The sequence below is a fragment of the Vulpes vulpes genome, chromosome 15 (genome assembly GCF_048418805.1).
Source record: "Vulpes vulpes isolate BD-2025 chromosome 15, VulVul3, whole genome shotgun sequence".
Lineage (NCBI taxonomy): Eukaryota > Metazoa > Chordata > Mammalia > Carnivora > Canidae > Vulpes > Vulpes vulpes.
The window spans coordinates 66,672,770-66,688,926 of NC_132794.1; the positions used below are offsets into that span (position 1 = coordinate 66,672,770).

The window sequence follows — 16,157 nt, forward strand, 5'->3', positions numbered from 1 at the left end:
TCTATATTTTCTTCTACCTATAGCCCCTCCCCCTTTTCTAAAACTTCCCAGGTATATTTTCTCACCTTCCATTCACAGTTTCACCCCTTCCAGTCCAGCTCCTGTTATGACTACTCTCATAGGACTGTTATCAACTTCACTACTGACTTTCATTCATCTTGCCAGTGCCAGTGAGCATTTCTTGGTTCTCATTTTTCTTTACTTCCTTGCAGGATTTCAGTGGGGTGGACATCGCCTGCTTGGAATACTTTCTTATCTTCCATGACTCCACAGTCCCCTGGTCTTTCCCTGTCTCGTTGGCTGCTGCTTCTCTTTCTCCTACACTGACGTTCCTCCTGTATTGAATTTCTAAATGTTGATTTGTTTCAAGACCTGGTCCTAGGTCCTCTACTTTTCTATGTTTATTCCATCTCTTTCTATATTTGTTCAACATTCAATCAATTGTATTGAGAGTCTACCAGATGCCAGACTCTGCTCTATGCCCTGGAAATAAAGCAATGAATCAACAAAGTTCCTGCATTAGAAAGCATACTTTTTGGTGGAGGAGAAGTAAACAAACAACACAAAATAAGGGTATAATATAATGCCAGGTAGTGATAAGTGCTATGAGGAATAAAGCAGTAACAGCAACAGTGATGTTTTTAAAGATAGGATGGGCAGGGGAGGATACTCTAAGGAGGAGACATTTATACCTAAGAAAAATGGAATGTGTGAGAGAGAAGCTAAGGATGATTCCAGGTTCCTGGCTTGCAAAAAAGGAAGAATGACATTGCCATTTATTGAAATAAGGAAGACTAGGGGGAAAGGAGATTTGAGAGGAGAAAAATCAAGAATTCTGGTTTGATGCATTAAGGGGGTCATTTGGACACATTAAGTGGTTATTTGTATAGATTAAGTTTCTCTTGGGTATGATTCCTTCCTCCAGTCTTAGGGAGACCTTCCCTGCCCACTCTGTCTCTGAGAGAATCCCATCTGCCACTTGTCTCTTACCCTCTGTAGTTTACTGTGTTCATGATGGTCACCACAATCTGTAATAACCAAACTTGGCTATTGTTTGGCTACCCCCATTAAAACTAAGTCCTGCAAGAATAGGAATCTTGTCCATCTTTTTCATAGCTGCATCCCCTGGGCTTAGTACTATGCCTGTCACAGAGAAAGGGTTCAACAAATCATTGTTGAATGAGGAATGAATGAATGAATGAATGAATGAATAAATAAATAAATAAATAAATAAATAAATAAGATGAGGGAACAAAAGGGAGGTCAGTCCTCTGAAGAAGTCAGGGCAATTTGGTTCTTACCTGAGCTTAGCCAGTCCCTAGCTATTCGACTTTAGGCACGTCACCACCACTGCACTATTTTCTCAATTTCAGAAGTCATTTGATTAAATGATTTCTAAGGGATCATTTTTCCACTTTGCAATCATGTTTAAAATCCAGGTTTTTTTATTGGCTTATTCTGACCAAATTCATACCTAGAACCTCATTTTGGTATCAGTGCTGATGGGCTTTTTGATGCAGAATGAGCACAAACTATTGCTCATAGGGATGTTTACCACAGGAATCCTGAAGGGTTCTATATTCCCACTCCTGGCTCCCATAAATCTTCCATACCAGGTAGCTATCCATTCTGCTAGGCTCCACTCCAGGACCAGGGAGAAACAATCGGAAAGAAAAAAAAATAAGTACAGGAGATCATTTTCTGGAACATTATGTATTCACCAGTACAGTTCAAGTCTTTTCAGGTATGCTTAACACATTTCACATGTATTTAAGGGTCATCTGGATATTAAATTGTATTTTTACAAAATCCGGTGAAGCCGGTATAACACCCCTATTTCACTGATGTAAAATGGGGTTCAGGGACGTGAACCAATCTGCCCCAGTTCACACAACTGGCAAGTGACCAAAGAAAGACTGGAATCTATATCCCCCTCCAGGCCCACATTGTGCTTTCCACCACACCAAAGAGGCCTACAGTGGAGGGCAAACCCTCCGGGATACAATCATTTTCCAGTGGACTCAGGTCTATTTGTTGAATCGACAAATGAAAATAAATTGGATTAAGAAACCCTTTCTTTAAATCCAGTGCTCAAAAAGTTGATGGTTTACATTTCAATTCATCTAGGAAACCCTATCACAGAGGCATTAATTACTATGTAACTTAAATAATACATAAATAGGTGGAGGTAATGCCACAAAATTATCAAACGTTTACAGAGGCAGAAAAGATTTCTCAAACAGCAAGATTTTCCCAGGGCCCCTTCTGGAGAAGGAAGAAGGGGATGCTAGGAATATCTACTCCCCCCACGACCATCCTTTGAAAGATCCTTTGCTTCCTTTTTCTTTTCTTTAGCATTTTTTTTTTTTTTTAAGATTTCACTTTCAAAAGAAACCGGTTTTCTTAATGAGAAAGAAATTCTTTTCCTACCAAGGTCTCCTTACTACAGAACGTCTGGCTCTGATGTGCATGCGTCAGCGAGGACAGGACGTGAACCTATGCCACGGGCAGCACGCGCAGCTGCTAATGTGAATCTCAGCATCGGGCAGGATTCTGAAGGAACCACTTTAAAAAACAACCGACTTTTAGCCTTGACATAAAGCAGGGAGGATAATCAGGGCAGACAGGGTGTAGTTCCTTTTGCTCCCTTCCAGCCACAAGCCGATACTTTTTTGCCTTTGAATGTAAACATGGTCTGGAAAAATCCAAACATGGATTGGATTCTGAGAACGGAGAAGAACTTCTTTTCCTTCGCTACCAACAAACAACGACAAAAACAGACACCTGAAGACTGAGATGTCAGTAAAGCAATAGAAAAATGCTTCCAATAGAAAAAAATGCTTTCAAATAGAAAAACGAATACATGGCCGTTACTTGGCGCGCGGCGGCGGTCGGAGGCCGGGCCCCGCGGGGAGCAGCAGGGCGCCCAGCAGCAGCTCGCCCTGGCCCCGCAGGCGGCCCCGCTCGCGGCCGCGGCCCCGCTCCTCCGCCTGGACGCGCACGGCGAGGCGGCGCAGCTGCTCCTCCGACAGCCCGTCCAGCCACACGTCCTGCTCCGAGGCGGCCGCGCGGCTCGGCCGGACCACGGCGCTGCGCTGCGGGCGCGTCTGGCCCGGCGGCCGCAGCACGAAGCTCACGCGGCAGCCGACGGCGCGGGGCTCGGCGGCCCCCGCGGCCCCCGCGGCCCGGCCCTCGGCGCCGAGCAGCCGCACGCGGAGCCGCCCGCTGGCCCGACTGTACTCGGCGGCCAGGCGCAGGGCGCCCCCGGCGCGGCCCAGGGCCACGGTGCCCTCGGCCTCCAGGCGCTCGGGCGGCGGGTCGGGGCCCGGCGGCGGCGGCGGGGAGGGGGAGGGGCAGGGGGAGGGGGAGGGAGCCCCGGCCCGGGCGGGCGGCTCGTCCCCGCGGCCGTCCCGGTCTCCGCCGCACGCGGAGCGGGCGCGGGCCAGGCCGCGGCTCCCCCGGGCTCGCAGCGCGCGGCTCAGCAGCCCTTCGGGGGCGCGCAGGAGGCGGCGGGCGCGGGCCGGCGGGGCGGGCGGGGCGGGCGCGCGCGGCGCCGGGCGGGGGCGGGGGCGGGGGCGCGGGCGGGGGCGGGCGGGGAGCGCGGGGGCGGCGGCGGCCGGGGCTGCGCCCGGGGGCGGGGGCGGGGGCGGGGCGGCGCCGGGGCCGCCGAGGAAGAGCGACTCCTTGCGGCGCGTGTGCGGACTCTCGAGCAGCGCGCAGAAGCCGTAGGCGGTGCGCCCGCGGGGCAGGTGCGGCAGCGAGAGCGCGGCCTGCGAGCGCGGGTCCCAGTCCGTGTGTCCGGCCGCAGCGTCGGCTCCCCGCGGCCACAGGTCGGGCTCCGCGGCGCAGCGCCGGGGCAGGGCGGCGGCGGGAGGCGGAGACTCGGGCGCGCAGGGCGGGGGCAGCCGCGGCGGGATGCAGAACTCGGGGATGCGCGCCGGGGTGAGCACGTTGGAGCAAGCGGGCTCCGCGGGGGCGGGGCGGAGTTTGCCGAGGAGCCGCATGGTCGGAGGCTGCGGGACCGGCGTGGCGGGGAGCGCTCCTGCGGGGAGAGAAGTCGGTGAGTGTGGGCGCCCGGGGCCCCCGGGGAGTGGCGGCAGCGCCCGGGCCGTCGGAGGGCACGGACGGCCATCCGGGCCGAGCTCTCCCGCTCCCCCAGGCCTGCCCGCCTTCCAGTCACCGGTACTAGGCACCGGGGGACTCGGAATCAGACCTTTCCCGTCTTCTGCCGCCACCCCGGGCGCGGGTTGCCAGGGCAGGCCGGCGCCTCCGGTCCGGGCGGGCGCGCCAGCTTCAGCCCCCGGGCGGGGACAGTGGCGCCCCGTCTTATAGCGGCGGCCGAGTCCCGCCCAGCCGGCCCGGGCCCAGCCCCCGCGGGCGCTCCACCGCCCGCCTCCGGGCCCGCCCTGCCCGCTGCGACCCCCCGTGGCCCCCGGGCCGCGTCCGCTCCGCGGGGGGCGCCCCGTACACCGGCCTGGGAAACGTTGCCCTGCCCGGGGCAGCTGGCGGCTCCGGAGAAGGGAAGTTCCCTCTGGCTGGGAGCTGAGGCCCTGGTCCTCCCGCAGCGCCTCCCCGCGCCCGCCGTGCGGGGTCCGGTCCGCGGTGCCCGTGCGCTCCCGCGGCTCCCCCTGCTGGACGGTGGCCCCTCGTCCCCGGCGCGCTCAGCGTCCGCAGTACTGGGGCCGGGGGTGAACAGGGCAGAACTGCTGGATGGACGCAGCCTGTCCTGTTGGGTCATAAAAGGTGGGGCCTCTGCTCATACCGTAAAAATAACACTTATTGTTCCCAAGGTTACCCCTTTTCTCTCTGCTTCGGCAGGAAGGGACCAGTTAGAAAGCCCCTTCCAGGGCAGCGGGGGGCTCGGGGGCTGAGCGCCTGCCCTCCGCACAGGTTGTGACCCCGGGGTCCTCGGATCGAGGCTCCCGTCCGGCCTCCTGCGGGGAGCCTGCTTCTCCCTCTGCCTGGGTCTCTGCCTTTCTCATGAATAAAATCTTCAAGCTCTTTTTTTTTTTTTTTTTAAGACCCTTACAGAAAACCTGTTTCCTCATTCCACACATCACCCTCCGCTCAACAACCTTCATTTTCTAATACGAGAAAACTGGAAGCCCAGAGAGACTTGAGGAAATTCCATAAAAGTTAAATAAAGCCAGTTAATGACAGAACCTGGGACTAGCAACTTCCTGTTTATTTGGCTTTCTTTGCATGTAATGCTTCCTGGATCTGAAATGCCCTTCCTCTGCTTTTTCTCTCTGTAGGAACTCCTGTTTATTTTCCATAATTCAGCCAGACAGGATCCCCTTCAGGACCCTTTACCCAACTCCCCCTCTACAGCCCCACACCCCCCACTTTATGTACCGCCATGGCTGCATTTAGCGTGCTGCTTTGGAATTTTTGGTTTATGGGTTTGTCTCCCCTGATAGATTTGGGTTTCTTGAGGGCAAGGACTGGGACAACTCATTCAGGGAGTCTGGGGGACCTCTTCTGAATGTAGGTAAAATAAAAGTGTAAGGATTCAGAATCTGGGTCTGCCTCCATCCTAGTTGCCCTATACAAGGAACAAACCTAGCTGTCTTATTAATCTTTTATCCAATTCCAGCACCTGGAATACAATGCCGGGCAAGTAATAAGTGCTCAGTAAATATTTGAGTGAATTATATTGAACTGAGCCTACTCTACAATCCAGGTCTTATGACTGTCAGGTGCTTTTAACCATATAGCTCTCAAACTGCATTGTTCAATTTCTCACAGCAAACCAAGGAGGTGGACATTGCTTGTTTACCAGATGAGAAACTGAGGCTTAGGTTAAGAGACCTGTCTAGTGTCATTCAAACTAGGAATCATATCCAGTTTCCTGCATCCCAGCTTTCTGCTAATATCATCCTTCCTTCTCTTTTTCATTCACTCGGTTCAATATAACTTGCTAAGTCTGTTGTGTGTCGGACATTGTGTGTGTGTGGCTTGTATTGCACTTTACACCCAGAATTGAGCTATTAAAGCAACTCAGTCTGCTATTAAGTATTTTCCACTATCCTTGCTTTGGAGTGAGTGTCATTATTTCCAAATCCTTACAGGTAAGAAGAGTGAATGTTTCCCCTTGTTAGTAATTCATATTTTTGTTTTAATTGATCACTGTTCTCTGTTAGTATATATATATATATATATATATATATATATATATATATTTTTTTTTTTTTTTTTTTTTTTTTTTGTATGGGACAAGCATGAATCAAGCAACCAGGGAGCAGTAACCATTCCTACCAAAGCCAAACTCCAGGCAGAGGAGTCCCTGGAGTCTTTCACTGAATCATTTCCTCTGATTCTTCACACCAATCTGAAAATTAGTGGGCAAATGGTCTTCTCTAAAGCAGAGCACACCAGCATTACGTCCTGCCAATGTGCCCATTCACTTCTGATTAGACCTCGATGACAATGGCTCTTTCAAGGGCTTCATGACAGGAATACAGAAACATTTCATCAGTGGGTAAATGCCACCAAAAGCAGGACGTGGGATATGAGTCATTATACAGCCAGTGCTCTTCATGTTCATAGAATAACATAAGCATGACTGGAAACCCAGTCTCTATCTAGAGGGTTTTCCGAAACCACTAGTTTTCCATGAGTTAATTTTCTACAGAACAGACAGTAAGATACAGGGAAATTAAATTACTTTCACAAGAATATGCTCCAGTCATTCATTAATTTAAGCCCATAGCTGCAGGCTGTATCCACAGTTAGAGGCCTAATTTTCGGCCCAGTGAAATCACACTGCAAAAAAGTGAAAAACAAGACCTCAGTGGAAACTCTGATCACTCCATTTTGTTCATTATTTGTGCCTTATGACCATGTAAGGTCCACCATCATTTTGTATTCAAAGTTTTAAAATCGTTATTCCAAAGAAATTATCCCAGTGATAATCTTAACATTTACCGAACCCTCACTATATACTGGGTCTTATTTAATCTTTAAACAACCTTCTAAAGAAGGTAAAGATATAGAAACTATGGCTCATAGAGGATAAACAACTTGTCCAGAGGCTCACAGCCATTAAAAGCAAGGTTGGGAGTCAAATATGGATCCATCTGGCTCATTATACAGTGTGCTTATAACTGCTTCCCTAAAGTGCCTCCCTCAGGGCTCCCTCAGATTTCTCGAGAATCCATATCCTCTCTGGTGGTTAGATAAAAGAAAAAGAAACCTTTGTTCCAAAGCCTTGGGTTGAAACTACACACCTTATTGTTTATATCAGCACCTAATAGGTTAACATATGCAATTTTCATAAGCAGGAAATCATTAATTTTGCACAGTAGTGCTGTACCATTTGTAAACAGACTCCTTATCCTCCCAGGAAGTGCATTCACTCTCTTTTTTATACCATACCTTGTTCCAAAACAGGATTTGAGGTGATTTATGTAACCAAGACCCAGGGAACTTGAAGGCTAGAGCCCGATAAAACAGAAAAGACATGCAATTAACTGAGTTAAGAACCCTGAATGAGGTCCCAAATTGACTCGTACAATACCCATAACCCTAGAATGGTATGGACAAGATGTGATGGCAGTGGAAGAGGCTGCAGTGGGAAGGCTTATCATAGTGAGAAATCCTACAGGACCCTCATGATCCACTAGCCTTGAAAAACCAGTGAAGAACCAGTCTGAATGTCCAGTCATGGCCATGTCTCCTTTACAGAAAAAAAAAAAAAAATAGTCATGGAAAATCATGATCAAGAAGACTAGCAACACGCAGACATGTTTCTGTTGGAGCATTCGATGAAGTTAACAATCTGCAAGACTCTATATCCCTTAACATCACAATTGGATAAAGGTGTGGTTTCCTAAAGCCCAAAACTAGATGGGAATATAAAACATCAACACAATTTCTTTTTTGTGGGCATTGAAGTTTTTATCAGTTTATGCCCTAGTTCACTGAAAATTAGTTTGAGCAAGCCTACACATATATGTGCAACATGATGATAAAATGAAAGAAAAAGAAGTAGATGAAGTAACTGACACAGAAAACAATGAGGGTAGGGAAGATATGATAAAGTTAGAAATGAGGTAATAATGGAAAATATGTAATGAAGATTTTTTTCGTTTGTAGCTGCCACAGCACTAGAGTGTGAGCCCAGGATCCAGCAACTGGAGAGCCAACTTTGAGCTCTGGTGCTACATTTACTTTTTCTGTGTCCTTGAGCAAATCACTGTACCTCCAATATGACTTGTTTATATCTATTAGATGGGAAAGATGGAAATTCTTTCCTGGAAATAGAATGGGAACTTGCACGCGGAAGTACTTTGTAAGACATAAAGTGCCATCAGTCCTTTATTATTGGCCTTTCCTGCAGCTTCCCTGTTTCCTATCCTTTCATAACCACTCTGCTAACTGCCTTCAAGATTCCCATTCTTCTTTCTGAGACTCTGTTCAAACATCACGTCCTCCTGAAAGCCCTCTAGGACTGCCCAGGTTTGGTCATGGGCCCCTTTTCTGTGGGATCTTCCTTCAGAGCAAAAGCAAGACATGGCTGTGAATTTTGGAGTCTCTCAAATGTGGGTTCCCAGTCCCACTCTGCCAACTTTCTACACGTGTGACCTTGGCCAAGTTAGTAAAACTCTCTTAGCCCACCCTTATCTGTTAATCTTAGAAACATTGCATGAGGATCAGAGATAGGACATAGAAAGCACAGAGGACATAATAGGGCTCAGTAAATTTTGGTTCCTATTACTGAAATAATTTCTTGGATTAAGTTTCCCATGCAAAACTTTCAAAATTGCTTAGTTTGCTAAAGCATATTAAGTCAGTGTTTACCTCTGAAAGCTTTTGAAGACCTCTAATGAAAAACATACGGAACAACTTGAAACCAATTCCTTGTCCACACTGAAATGATTGCAGAATATTTAATAGTAGCACAATTCGATGTTTATCAAGCTAACGGATGAAAATCAAGGTTAATTTTATCAATTTTTCTTTTTTTTCCCCTGAGGTAGAGTGTCTAGATTCTTTCTCTTGTTTGCTTCTCTCTCCAACTTTCTAGACTAATTTGTGGTTCCCTTTTAAGAATCTTCAGCTCATTGGGCTTTCTCCTTTCAGGTCAGAGATGAGTCTTATGTACACATTAATACTCAATGTGTGCAGTACTTCTAGCCATTTTTACTAATATACTTGTTTACTCTTCATAACAATCATGTCAATCTAACGATCATTTTACAGATAAGGACATTGAGACTCAGTGTTTCTTTGGGATACTAGCACTTGGCTGAGTCATTACTCAAACCCTGGTCTTGACTCCAGAGCTTATGTTCTTTTCCCAAGACAGTGTTTTCGGTTGCTTATGACTCCGGGGGAGGGGTGGCTATAAAATATACTGGAAAGCTTATTTCTTAGTGAAAGCAGCTTGGACACAAATTGTCATGAGGAAGTGAGAAGTAACTTAGAGTTTTAAGCAAATTTACATGTATCTCCTGTCTACTCTCCTCTCTCCTCTGCTTCTGCCCACCTTGAAATGCTGCTGTTCCCAGTCCCTGTACTTGCTGTTCCCTGAAAGCGCATGTTTGCTCACCTCAGGTCTTCCTTTTTTTTAAGAAAAGATTTTATTTACTCATGAGAGATACAGGGAGAGAGGCAGAGACATAGGCAGAGGGAGAAGCAGACAGGGAGCATGATGCAGGACTTGATCCCAGGACCCCAGGATCATGACCTGAGCTGAAGGCAGATGCTCAATCACTGAGCCACCCAGGCATCCCATCCCTCAGGTCTTTGTTCATGCTGTTCTCACTACTCGAGGAGCCAAGCTGCCATCTGCCTTTAGAAGTCCTTGTCATTGCTTCCCCCTCCCCTGGGAGCCTTCTCTGACCTCCCCAGGTTGGGCCATGCCCTCTGCTATGACAGCACTTCTCATGTGATATTCAAAATGTTTGTTTGCCTGTCTGTTTCTCCCACAGGTCTCTTTGAAGGACACTGTTTCACCTCCATACCCACACCCAGCACAGGCCTGGCACGCAGGTAGTCAGATGTTTGCTGAAATTAGGCACAGTCTCGCACTGCTATTTAACTGCATGTTTTTCTATGTGCTCATGGAGCTCAACTTTTCAAACAGATGTTTAGGTTCATTTGAGATTAAGAATCATTTTTTATATCTATCGTCTTCCCCCTTTTGAGAATTTACCTTAATTACTCATATTTTTGCCTAAAGAGGAACCAGGTGAGAAACTTATCACTCTAAGGAAGTTAGTGTTTTAATTCCCATGATGCCTGTCTTAAAAGAACTATTATTGCTTAATTCGAGTTATGTACATTGTCATTGATGTCATTTGAATCTCCTTAGGTCAACAAATAGCCTTTTACAATTTCAATCATGTAGGTATATTCACATTATGAAAGTAAGTTATTATAATAACTCATTAAATCAAGTAGTTGATATGACTTATTAAATTGACGAACACAATGGTTAACATGTAGCATGGTTTTCCTTTCTCGCAGGCTGTCTAGAAAACAAACGGTTCCATCTTGATCATCCCCAACCAACATCTTCATTCTAGTTGGTCACTGATTTGTCTTTTCTCTATGAGTAGTAACCAAAGTTTTAAGTATTCCAGTATCCTTCCCAGTACTACTACAAAGTTGAACAAAAGCAACATTCGTGTTGAACACTTAATTTTGTTTCCCTGTCCACAATATCTAGACCCCACTCATGTTTTCTTCAATTTTTCCTTTTTAGGTATTTTTAAATTATGTGTCATTTAATGTATGCAAAAACAAGCCCCCAAGACATAATATAGTGAACATCTGTTTACCCACCAACCACCTTAAGAAATAAGATATTTTTGAAACAGTCGAAATCCCCTATTATACTTCTGGATCACCTTTTTGTCTCTTTCCTGTCCCAGAGCTAAGTACTATCCTGAATTCGGGGCTTATTATTGTCTTTCTCTAGATATTGGTTTTATGCCATATGTATATATGTCCCTATAAGTGATTGTTTATTTTCTGTTCTTGAACTTTTTAAAAAATGGTAAGATTACAAATATTCTGCAGTTTTTATTCTACATTCCATTTATAAGATTCTTTTATATATACATGTACAGCTCTAGCTCATTCATTTCACCACCAGAGAGAATTCTACTGTATGAATGTACTTCATTTCTCTTGCTGATGAACATTTGGATTGTCTCCAGCGTTTCCAGTGTGGGTGTGATCATTTGTATCCATGTCTTCCGGGCCACCTGTACACAGGTTTTCTAGAGTACATCTCCAGGAATAGAATAGCTGGTAATAGGGTATTTACATCTTCAGTTTTAAAGTCACTTTTCTGGGATCCCTGGGTGGCTCAGCGGTTTAGCACCTGCCTTTGGCCCAGGGTGTGATCCTGGAGTCCTGGGATCGAGTCCCACGTCGGGCTCCCGGCATGGAGCCTGCTCCTCCCTCTGCCTGTGTCTCTGCCTCTGTCTGTGTCTCTTGTGAATAAATGGATAAAATCTTTGAAGGAAAAAAAAAAACCACTGCCTTTAAAAGTTACTTGATGCTCGGAAAAATTGGTAGACCTGTCCCCAAAGGCCATGCTGCTGACCTTAGTTGCTTCGAGAAGTCAGTGAGAGTTTCCTCAGAGTTTCTTCATGACTTTGCACAATGTTTTGACAGGCTTACAGGGGAGTCTAGAGCTGGGACAAGCACACTGGCCCATATCTCAGGGTGCTTTGGACTCCAGGCCCATCTCTACTATTATCAGCTGGCCCCTGGGTAAGCCACCTAACCTCCCCAGATCTTGTTTTCTCCACATAAAACAGGACACTCAATGAGACCAGGTCATCTTCAAATTCCTTTGCAGGGCTTCATTCTCAGAATCCAAAGGCTCTACTAAACAGCTACATAGGGTCCTACAAGGAAGCCCCTCCCGGGCCCCAGCCAAATCCAAACAGTGACTTCACAGTCCCCCAGCTACCCTGTTAGCTTTTCTTTCGGCCTCACTAAGCTAGAATTGGACCTCTCAGTGCCTAAGCCATGCCCATGTGTTCAACTCTATTAGAGCTGCAATAATCCCTCTCACCAGAAGATCTAAATAGGTGGCCTCTCTAAGCAGTTATAAGTGGGGTGCTTTTGGAGTAGTGCCTGGATCAAGCTCTGGACCACAAGAGAGAAAACCAGAGCTATCTAGTAAAAGGTTTTGCAATAATGGCTGTATTCATTTCCTTAGGGATGTTCCCATTATTGACTTCCTTAAGGTAACAAAGTACCACAAATGAGGGGGCTTACAGCAGGAATGTATTTATTGGCTTATGCTGTCGGAGTCCAGGAGTCTAACCTGAAGGTATCAGCTGAGCCAGGCTCCTCTGAGACCCGTAAAGGAGAATCCTTCCTGGCCTCCTCCTACTCTGGTCCTTGGGGTTCCCGGTCTTGCGGCTGCAGCACCTTAGGGTCCGCTTCGGCATCATGTGGCGTTCTCCTCTCCTGAGTCTGTGTCTCTGGGTCTCTCTTCCTCTTATAAGGATGCCAACCCTATTGGATAAAGGGCCCACCCTTCTCCGGGATGACCTCCTCTGAACTCGGTACATCTGCAAAGATCTTATTTCCAAAGAGTCACACTCAGAGGTACTGGAGTTAAGTCTTCAACATATCTTTGGGGATGGGGGGTGGGGCGCACAACTGAACCCATAACGGTAGCTAAACTGTACTTTGATCCTTCTGTTGGCAGTGGCTTTGAACCCAACGTAATGTAGGGGAGGAGGGGGCCCATCTTGGAACCTAAACCAGGAAAAAGAGGTAGGAATCCTCCTAAAACCTGAGTCGCTGACCCCCAGCATAGGAATCAGAGGTCACTTCTACACCTGTGCTTCCTGAGTGGAGAAGGTGACAGCTGCTTCCTCTCTGGGGAAACGTGAAGTCAGCCAGCTGGGCCATGGCCCTGCACTCTCCTGAGGCTGCTCCAGACTGGCCAGGAGCCAGCGTCACTGCGTAAGGGATAAAATCCCCTCGTTGTGAATAAGGAAACTGTGGAATAAAGCCTCAAATTTCAAGAGAGGAAATAGGTTGTAAAAGTCTTTTTCCTCCTCCATAAAGAGAAGGGCACGTGTGGCCACACAGGGGGCCGTGGACCCATATCAGTACCGAGGCGAACACGGACAGTCCACAGCCAGCACACGGTGAGGGGCATCCCGAGATGCACGGCCTGCCTAGGAGGGACCCATCCACCTCCCCATCAACCGGGCTCAGACCTGGGACAACCAAATGGTGGGGTAAAAGTCCTAGGAAATGGCAAACACAGAACACTTCTTGTTGACTTCCTCAAGTGGGAGCTCCAGGCTGGATGTGACTCCACTTGGAAAGGCTAGCTATGTAGCCACGTAAGTATTGTGGAGAAACCTGTAAGTATTGCAATTAGAACTGATATTTTTTAACTTGTATTGTCTCTCTGTAAGACACACTATGCACATAAACTCTTTGTCAGGCCAAAAATGTAAATTTAGTGCCTGCCACACATTGGGTTCCCCCAGAAGCAGACACTGAGTGGGCCATGTGCAAGGAGGAAGGTTACTGGAAGGTCCTGGCGGGAGATGCACCTTTGGGGGTGAAAAGAGGAAAGCAGAGCTGGGTAGAGAGAGCAGAGCAGCCCTACAGTCCCATCACAGGCCTCAGCACAGGCCACACAGAGCTCTAGAACTGGGAGAGCCCTGAAGAGTTGTCCCAAACTGAGGGTAAGAGGGCAGGTAATTATAGCTCCTCATCATCCAATCGTTGGATGAAAACTCCCCCAGGGAAAGGGCCATGACCTTGATCATGGTGGGTCCTTTTAGCTAAGGAGTTTCTGGAAATGAATTTTATCTATGACCTGTTGGCAACAAGGGGAATGAGTGCCCAGAAACTGCAGGGGTGGTGGTAGTCAGAGCAGCACACCAGAGCCTCCACCATGATGGCATTCTCACTCCAGAGTGACGTGGGATGATGCTCCAAGCAGGGTTTGGCCACTCAGCTGGTATCCTCTGCTCCATTAGCAGAAACATCTAATCCCAAAGATTCCCCCATGTGACATAATCCACCAATCCCTCATTTAATCACAAATGTACTCATGCCCTGACCAATAGGAGACAAGAGAACATCATACTGTGGGGGCTGTTAGGGTGCATCCAGGTGACAGCCAGTCCCTTTCTAGAGGTAGGTTCTTAGGTCTGGTAACCTGTGGGCAACAGCCCACTGGTTAAATAAACCAAGGTCTGTCCACAGGGTAGGTCATTGAAATCGAAGTTGTAGAAGACTGTAAGAGAATAAAGCAGCGTGCACTGTATGATCTCACATCTGGGAAAAGATAGACATATGGAAAGAGTCTAGAAGAATGGCCATGAAAATTGAGTAGTGGGATTATAGAATATTCTAATCTTTCTCCTTTTACTTAAGTATATTTTTTGGATCAACCCAATATGTTACTTTGGTAACAGGGAAAAATTATTTTTTTCTCTAAAGATTATAGAAGAAATTTTTTTCCCATGAGATACACCTTGTAAGAAGTAGGCCTGTGGCTACATTAATCAGAAAAAAAGACTTTAAATGGAGTTTGTATATTAACAATGGCCACTTCAGAGCCTGGGAGATTGAAGAAAGGACAAGTTTGGGTAAAGGGAGGTTTGAAATACAAAGTAAAAGCAATATGACAAAATAATTGCTACACAGGATCCCTGCTAACCTTACAGTTTCACTTGGTGCTTTCATATGACAACAATTGAAAAGTACAGTCAGTTGACAAATGACAGCCAGATGAACTCTGCGTGCTGCAAGGCAAAAATGCACCCTACACAACTAATATAAGTATCAAATCTATATCATTGAAATCTATCAACCCCCCAGCAAGTTAAGGAAACACTGCATTTTTGTAGAAAGCCATTAATGCCTTCTTCTGGGAAAAGCCCTTGGACCTGTCACAGGGTTGCTGCACAGGAGCTGCCCCACTGCACCTACACACTAGCTGGTGACTTCAGCTCAACTGAACATTTGTCAGGATTCGGACCTATTCCCAAGGAGGAAAATCAGTATATCTTAAGATAATCTTAAGAAAATCTTGTATCTTAAAATATAGTTTTGTCTTTGGTTAATTCGGTTCTTGATTTTTAATGCTAGTCAGAGTCCAAAATCACGATGTAGTCAATGATTGCTGCAACCTGAGAAGTTTGTACTGAAAAGCACAAACTGGTTTACAATTCCTGCAAATCAATCTAAATCTGCGTACACTTTTTAAATAATGTTGGGTGATATAGGGCAGCCTGAGTGGCTCAGTGGTTTAGCACCCCCTTCAGCTTGGGTGGTGATCCTGGAGTTCCAGGATAGAGTCCCAAGTCCGGCTCCCTGCATGGAGCCTGCTTCTCCCTCTGCCTGTGTCTCTGCCTCTCTCTGTCTCTCGTGAATAAATAAAATCTTTAAAAAAAATGTTAGGTGATATATACAGAACTTCAGAGAGCACGCAAATACATCTCAATCACGGTTTTGTCTTCTTAGCAAGATATGAGGCATTTTTTTCAGCAATATCAGCAATTACCAGAGCGAAACTTGGGCTTAAACTATGTCTAAGTCCCTAACAGTAACAACTTTTTGCTAGGCAGATTGCTGCCTGAAGACTGCCCCCCAAATCTCCTAATTTCCAGGCTTCAGGAATTCCTCATTCAGAAATTCCAGGAGCGCCATCCGATGCCTTACTAGGAAGGGGCTCACAACGGGTTGTAATTAGCACCATGCTTCTCAAACTACCCTCTCTGGAACTGTGAATTTATGAATATTTTTCAGAAGTTTTAGGAGAAAACTTTTCACAAGTTGTAGGACATACAAAATATAAAATGTAAATGGATTTTTGAGAAATCCCCCAAAATTTCAACTTCCACCAAATCTCCAGATCTTGAGGGATACAAGCTAGCAAAATGTTGGTATTTCTGATGTCTCTATAGGAAGTCTGAGAAGCCTTGACCAAGTTAAAGAATTTAGAACCAGATGGTCACTGCCATTTGGGAGACAAAGCATAGGGTAAAGGGTAGTCCTGGGGAAACTGAAGTGAAAACCTCCCACAGACAGATGTCATTTATGTCACCATCTTCCTTGGTATTAGATTTCAACAATTTAGTTCATAACCTGCTACTAGGTACTGTAACGCCAAAGAGGAGTCTTAGTTTCTGCTCTCAACTCAGTTTAGA

At 46.7% G+C, this 16,157-nt stretch overlaps 1 protein-coding gene across 1 annotated transcript; it reads right to left on the reverse strand.

Annotated features, from left to right (window-relative positions):
• Positions 1 to 1,694: 1,694 nt before the first annotated feature.
• C2CD4B (C2 calcium dependent domain containing 4B) lies at positions 1,695 to 4,342 on the reverse strand. The gene is made up of 2 exons (XM_072738709.1): positions 4,214 to 4,342; positions 1,695 to 4,042 (listed from the first exon to the last, which is right to left on the reverse strand). Exon 2 carries the CDS (start codon positions 4,002 to 4,004, stop codon positions 2,871 to 2,873), a length of 1,134 nt encoding a protein of 377 aa, XP_072594810.1. The 5' UTR covers positions 4,005 to 4,042; positions 4,214 to 4,342; the 3' UTR covers positions 1,695 to 2,870.
• Between the last annotated feature and the right edge of the window lie 11,815 nt (positions 4,343 to 16,157).

Coding starts and splice junctions, on each gene's coding strand:
- C2CD4B (XM_072738709.1), bottom strand. CDS start 4,004: ATGCGGCTCCTCGGCAAACTCCGCCCCGCCCCCGCGGAGCCCGCTTGC.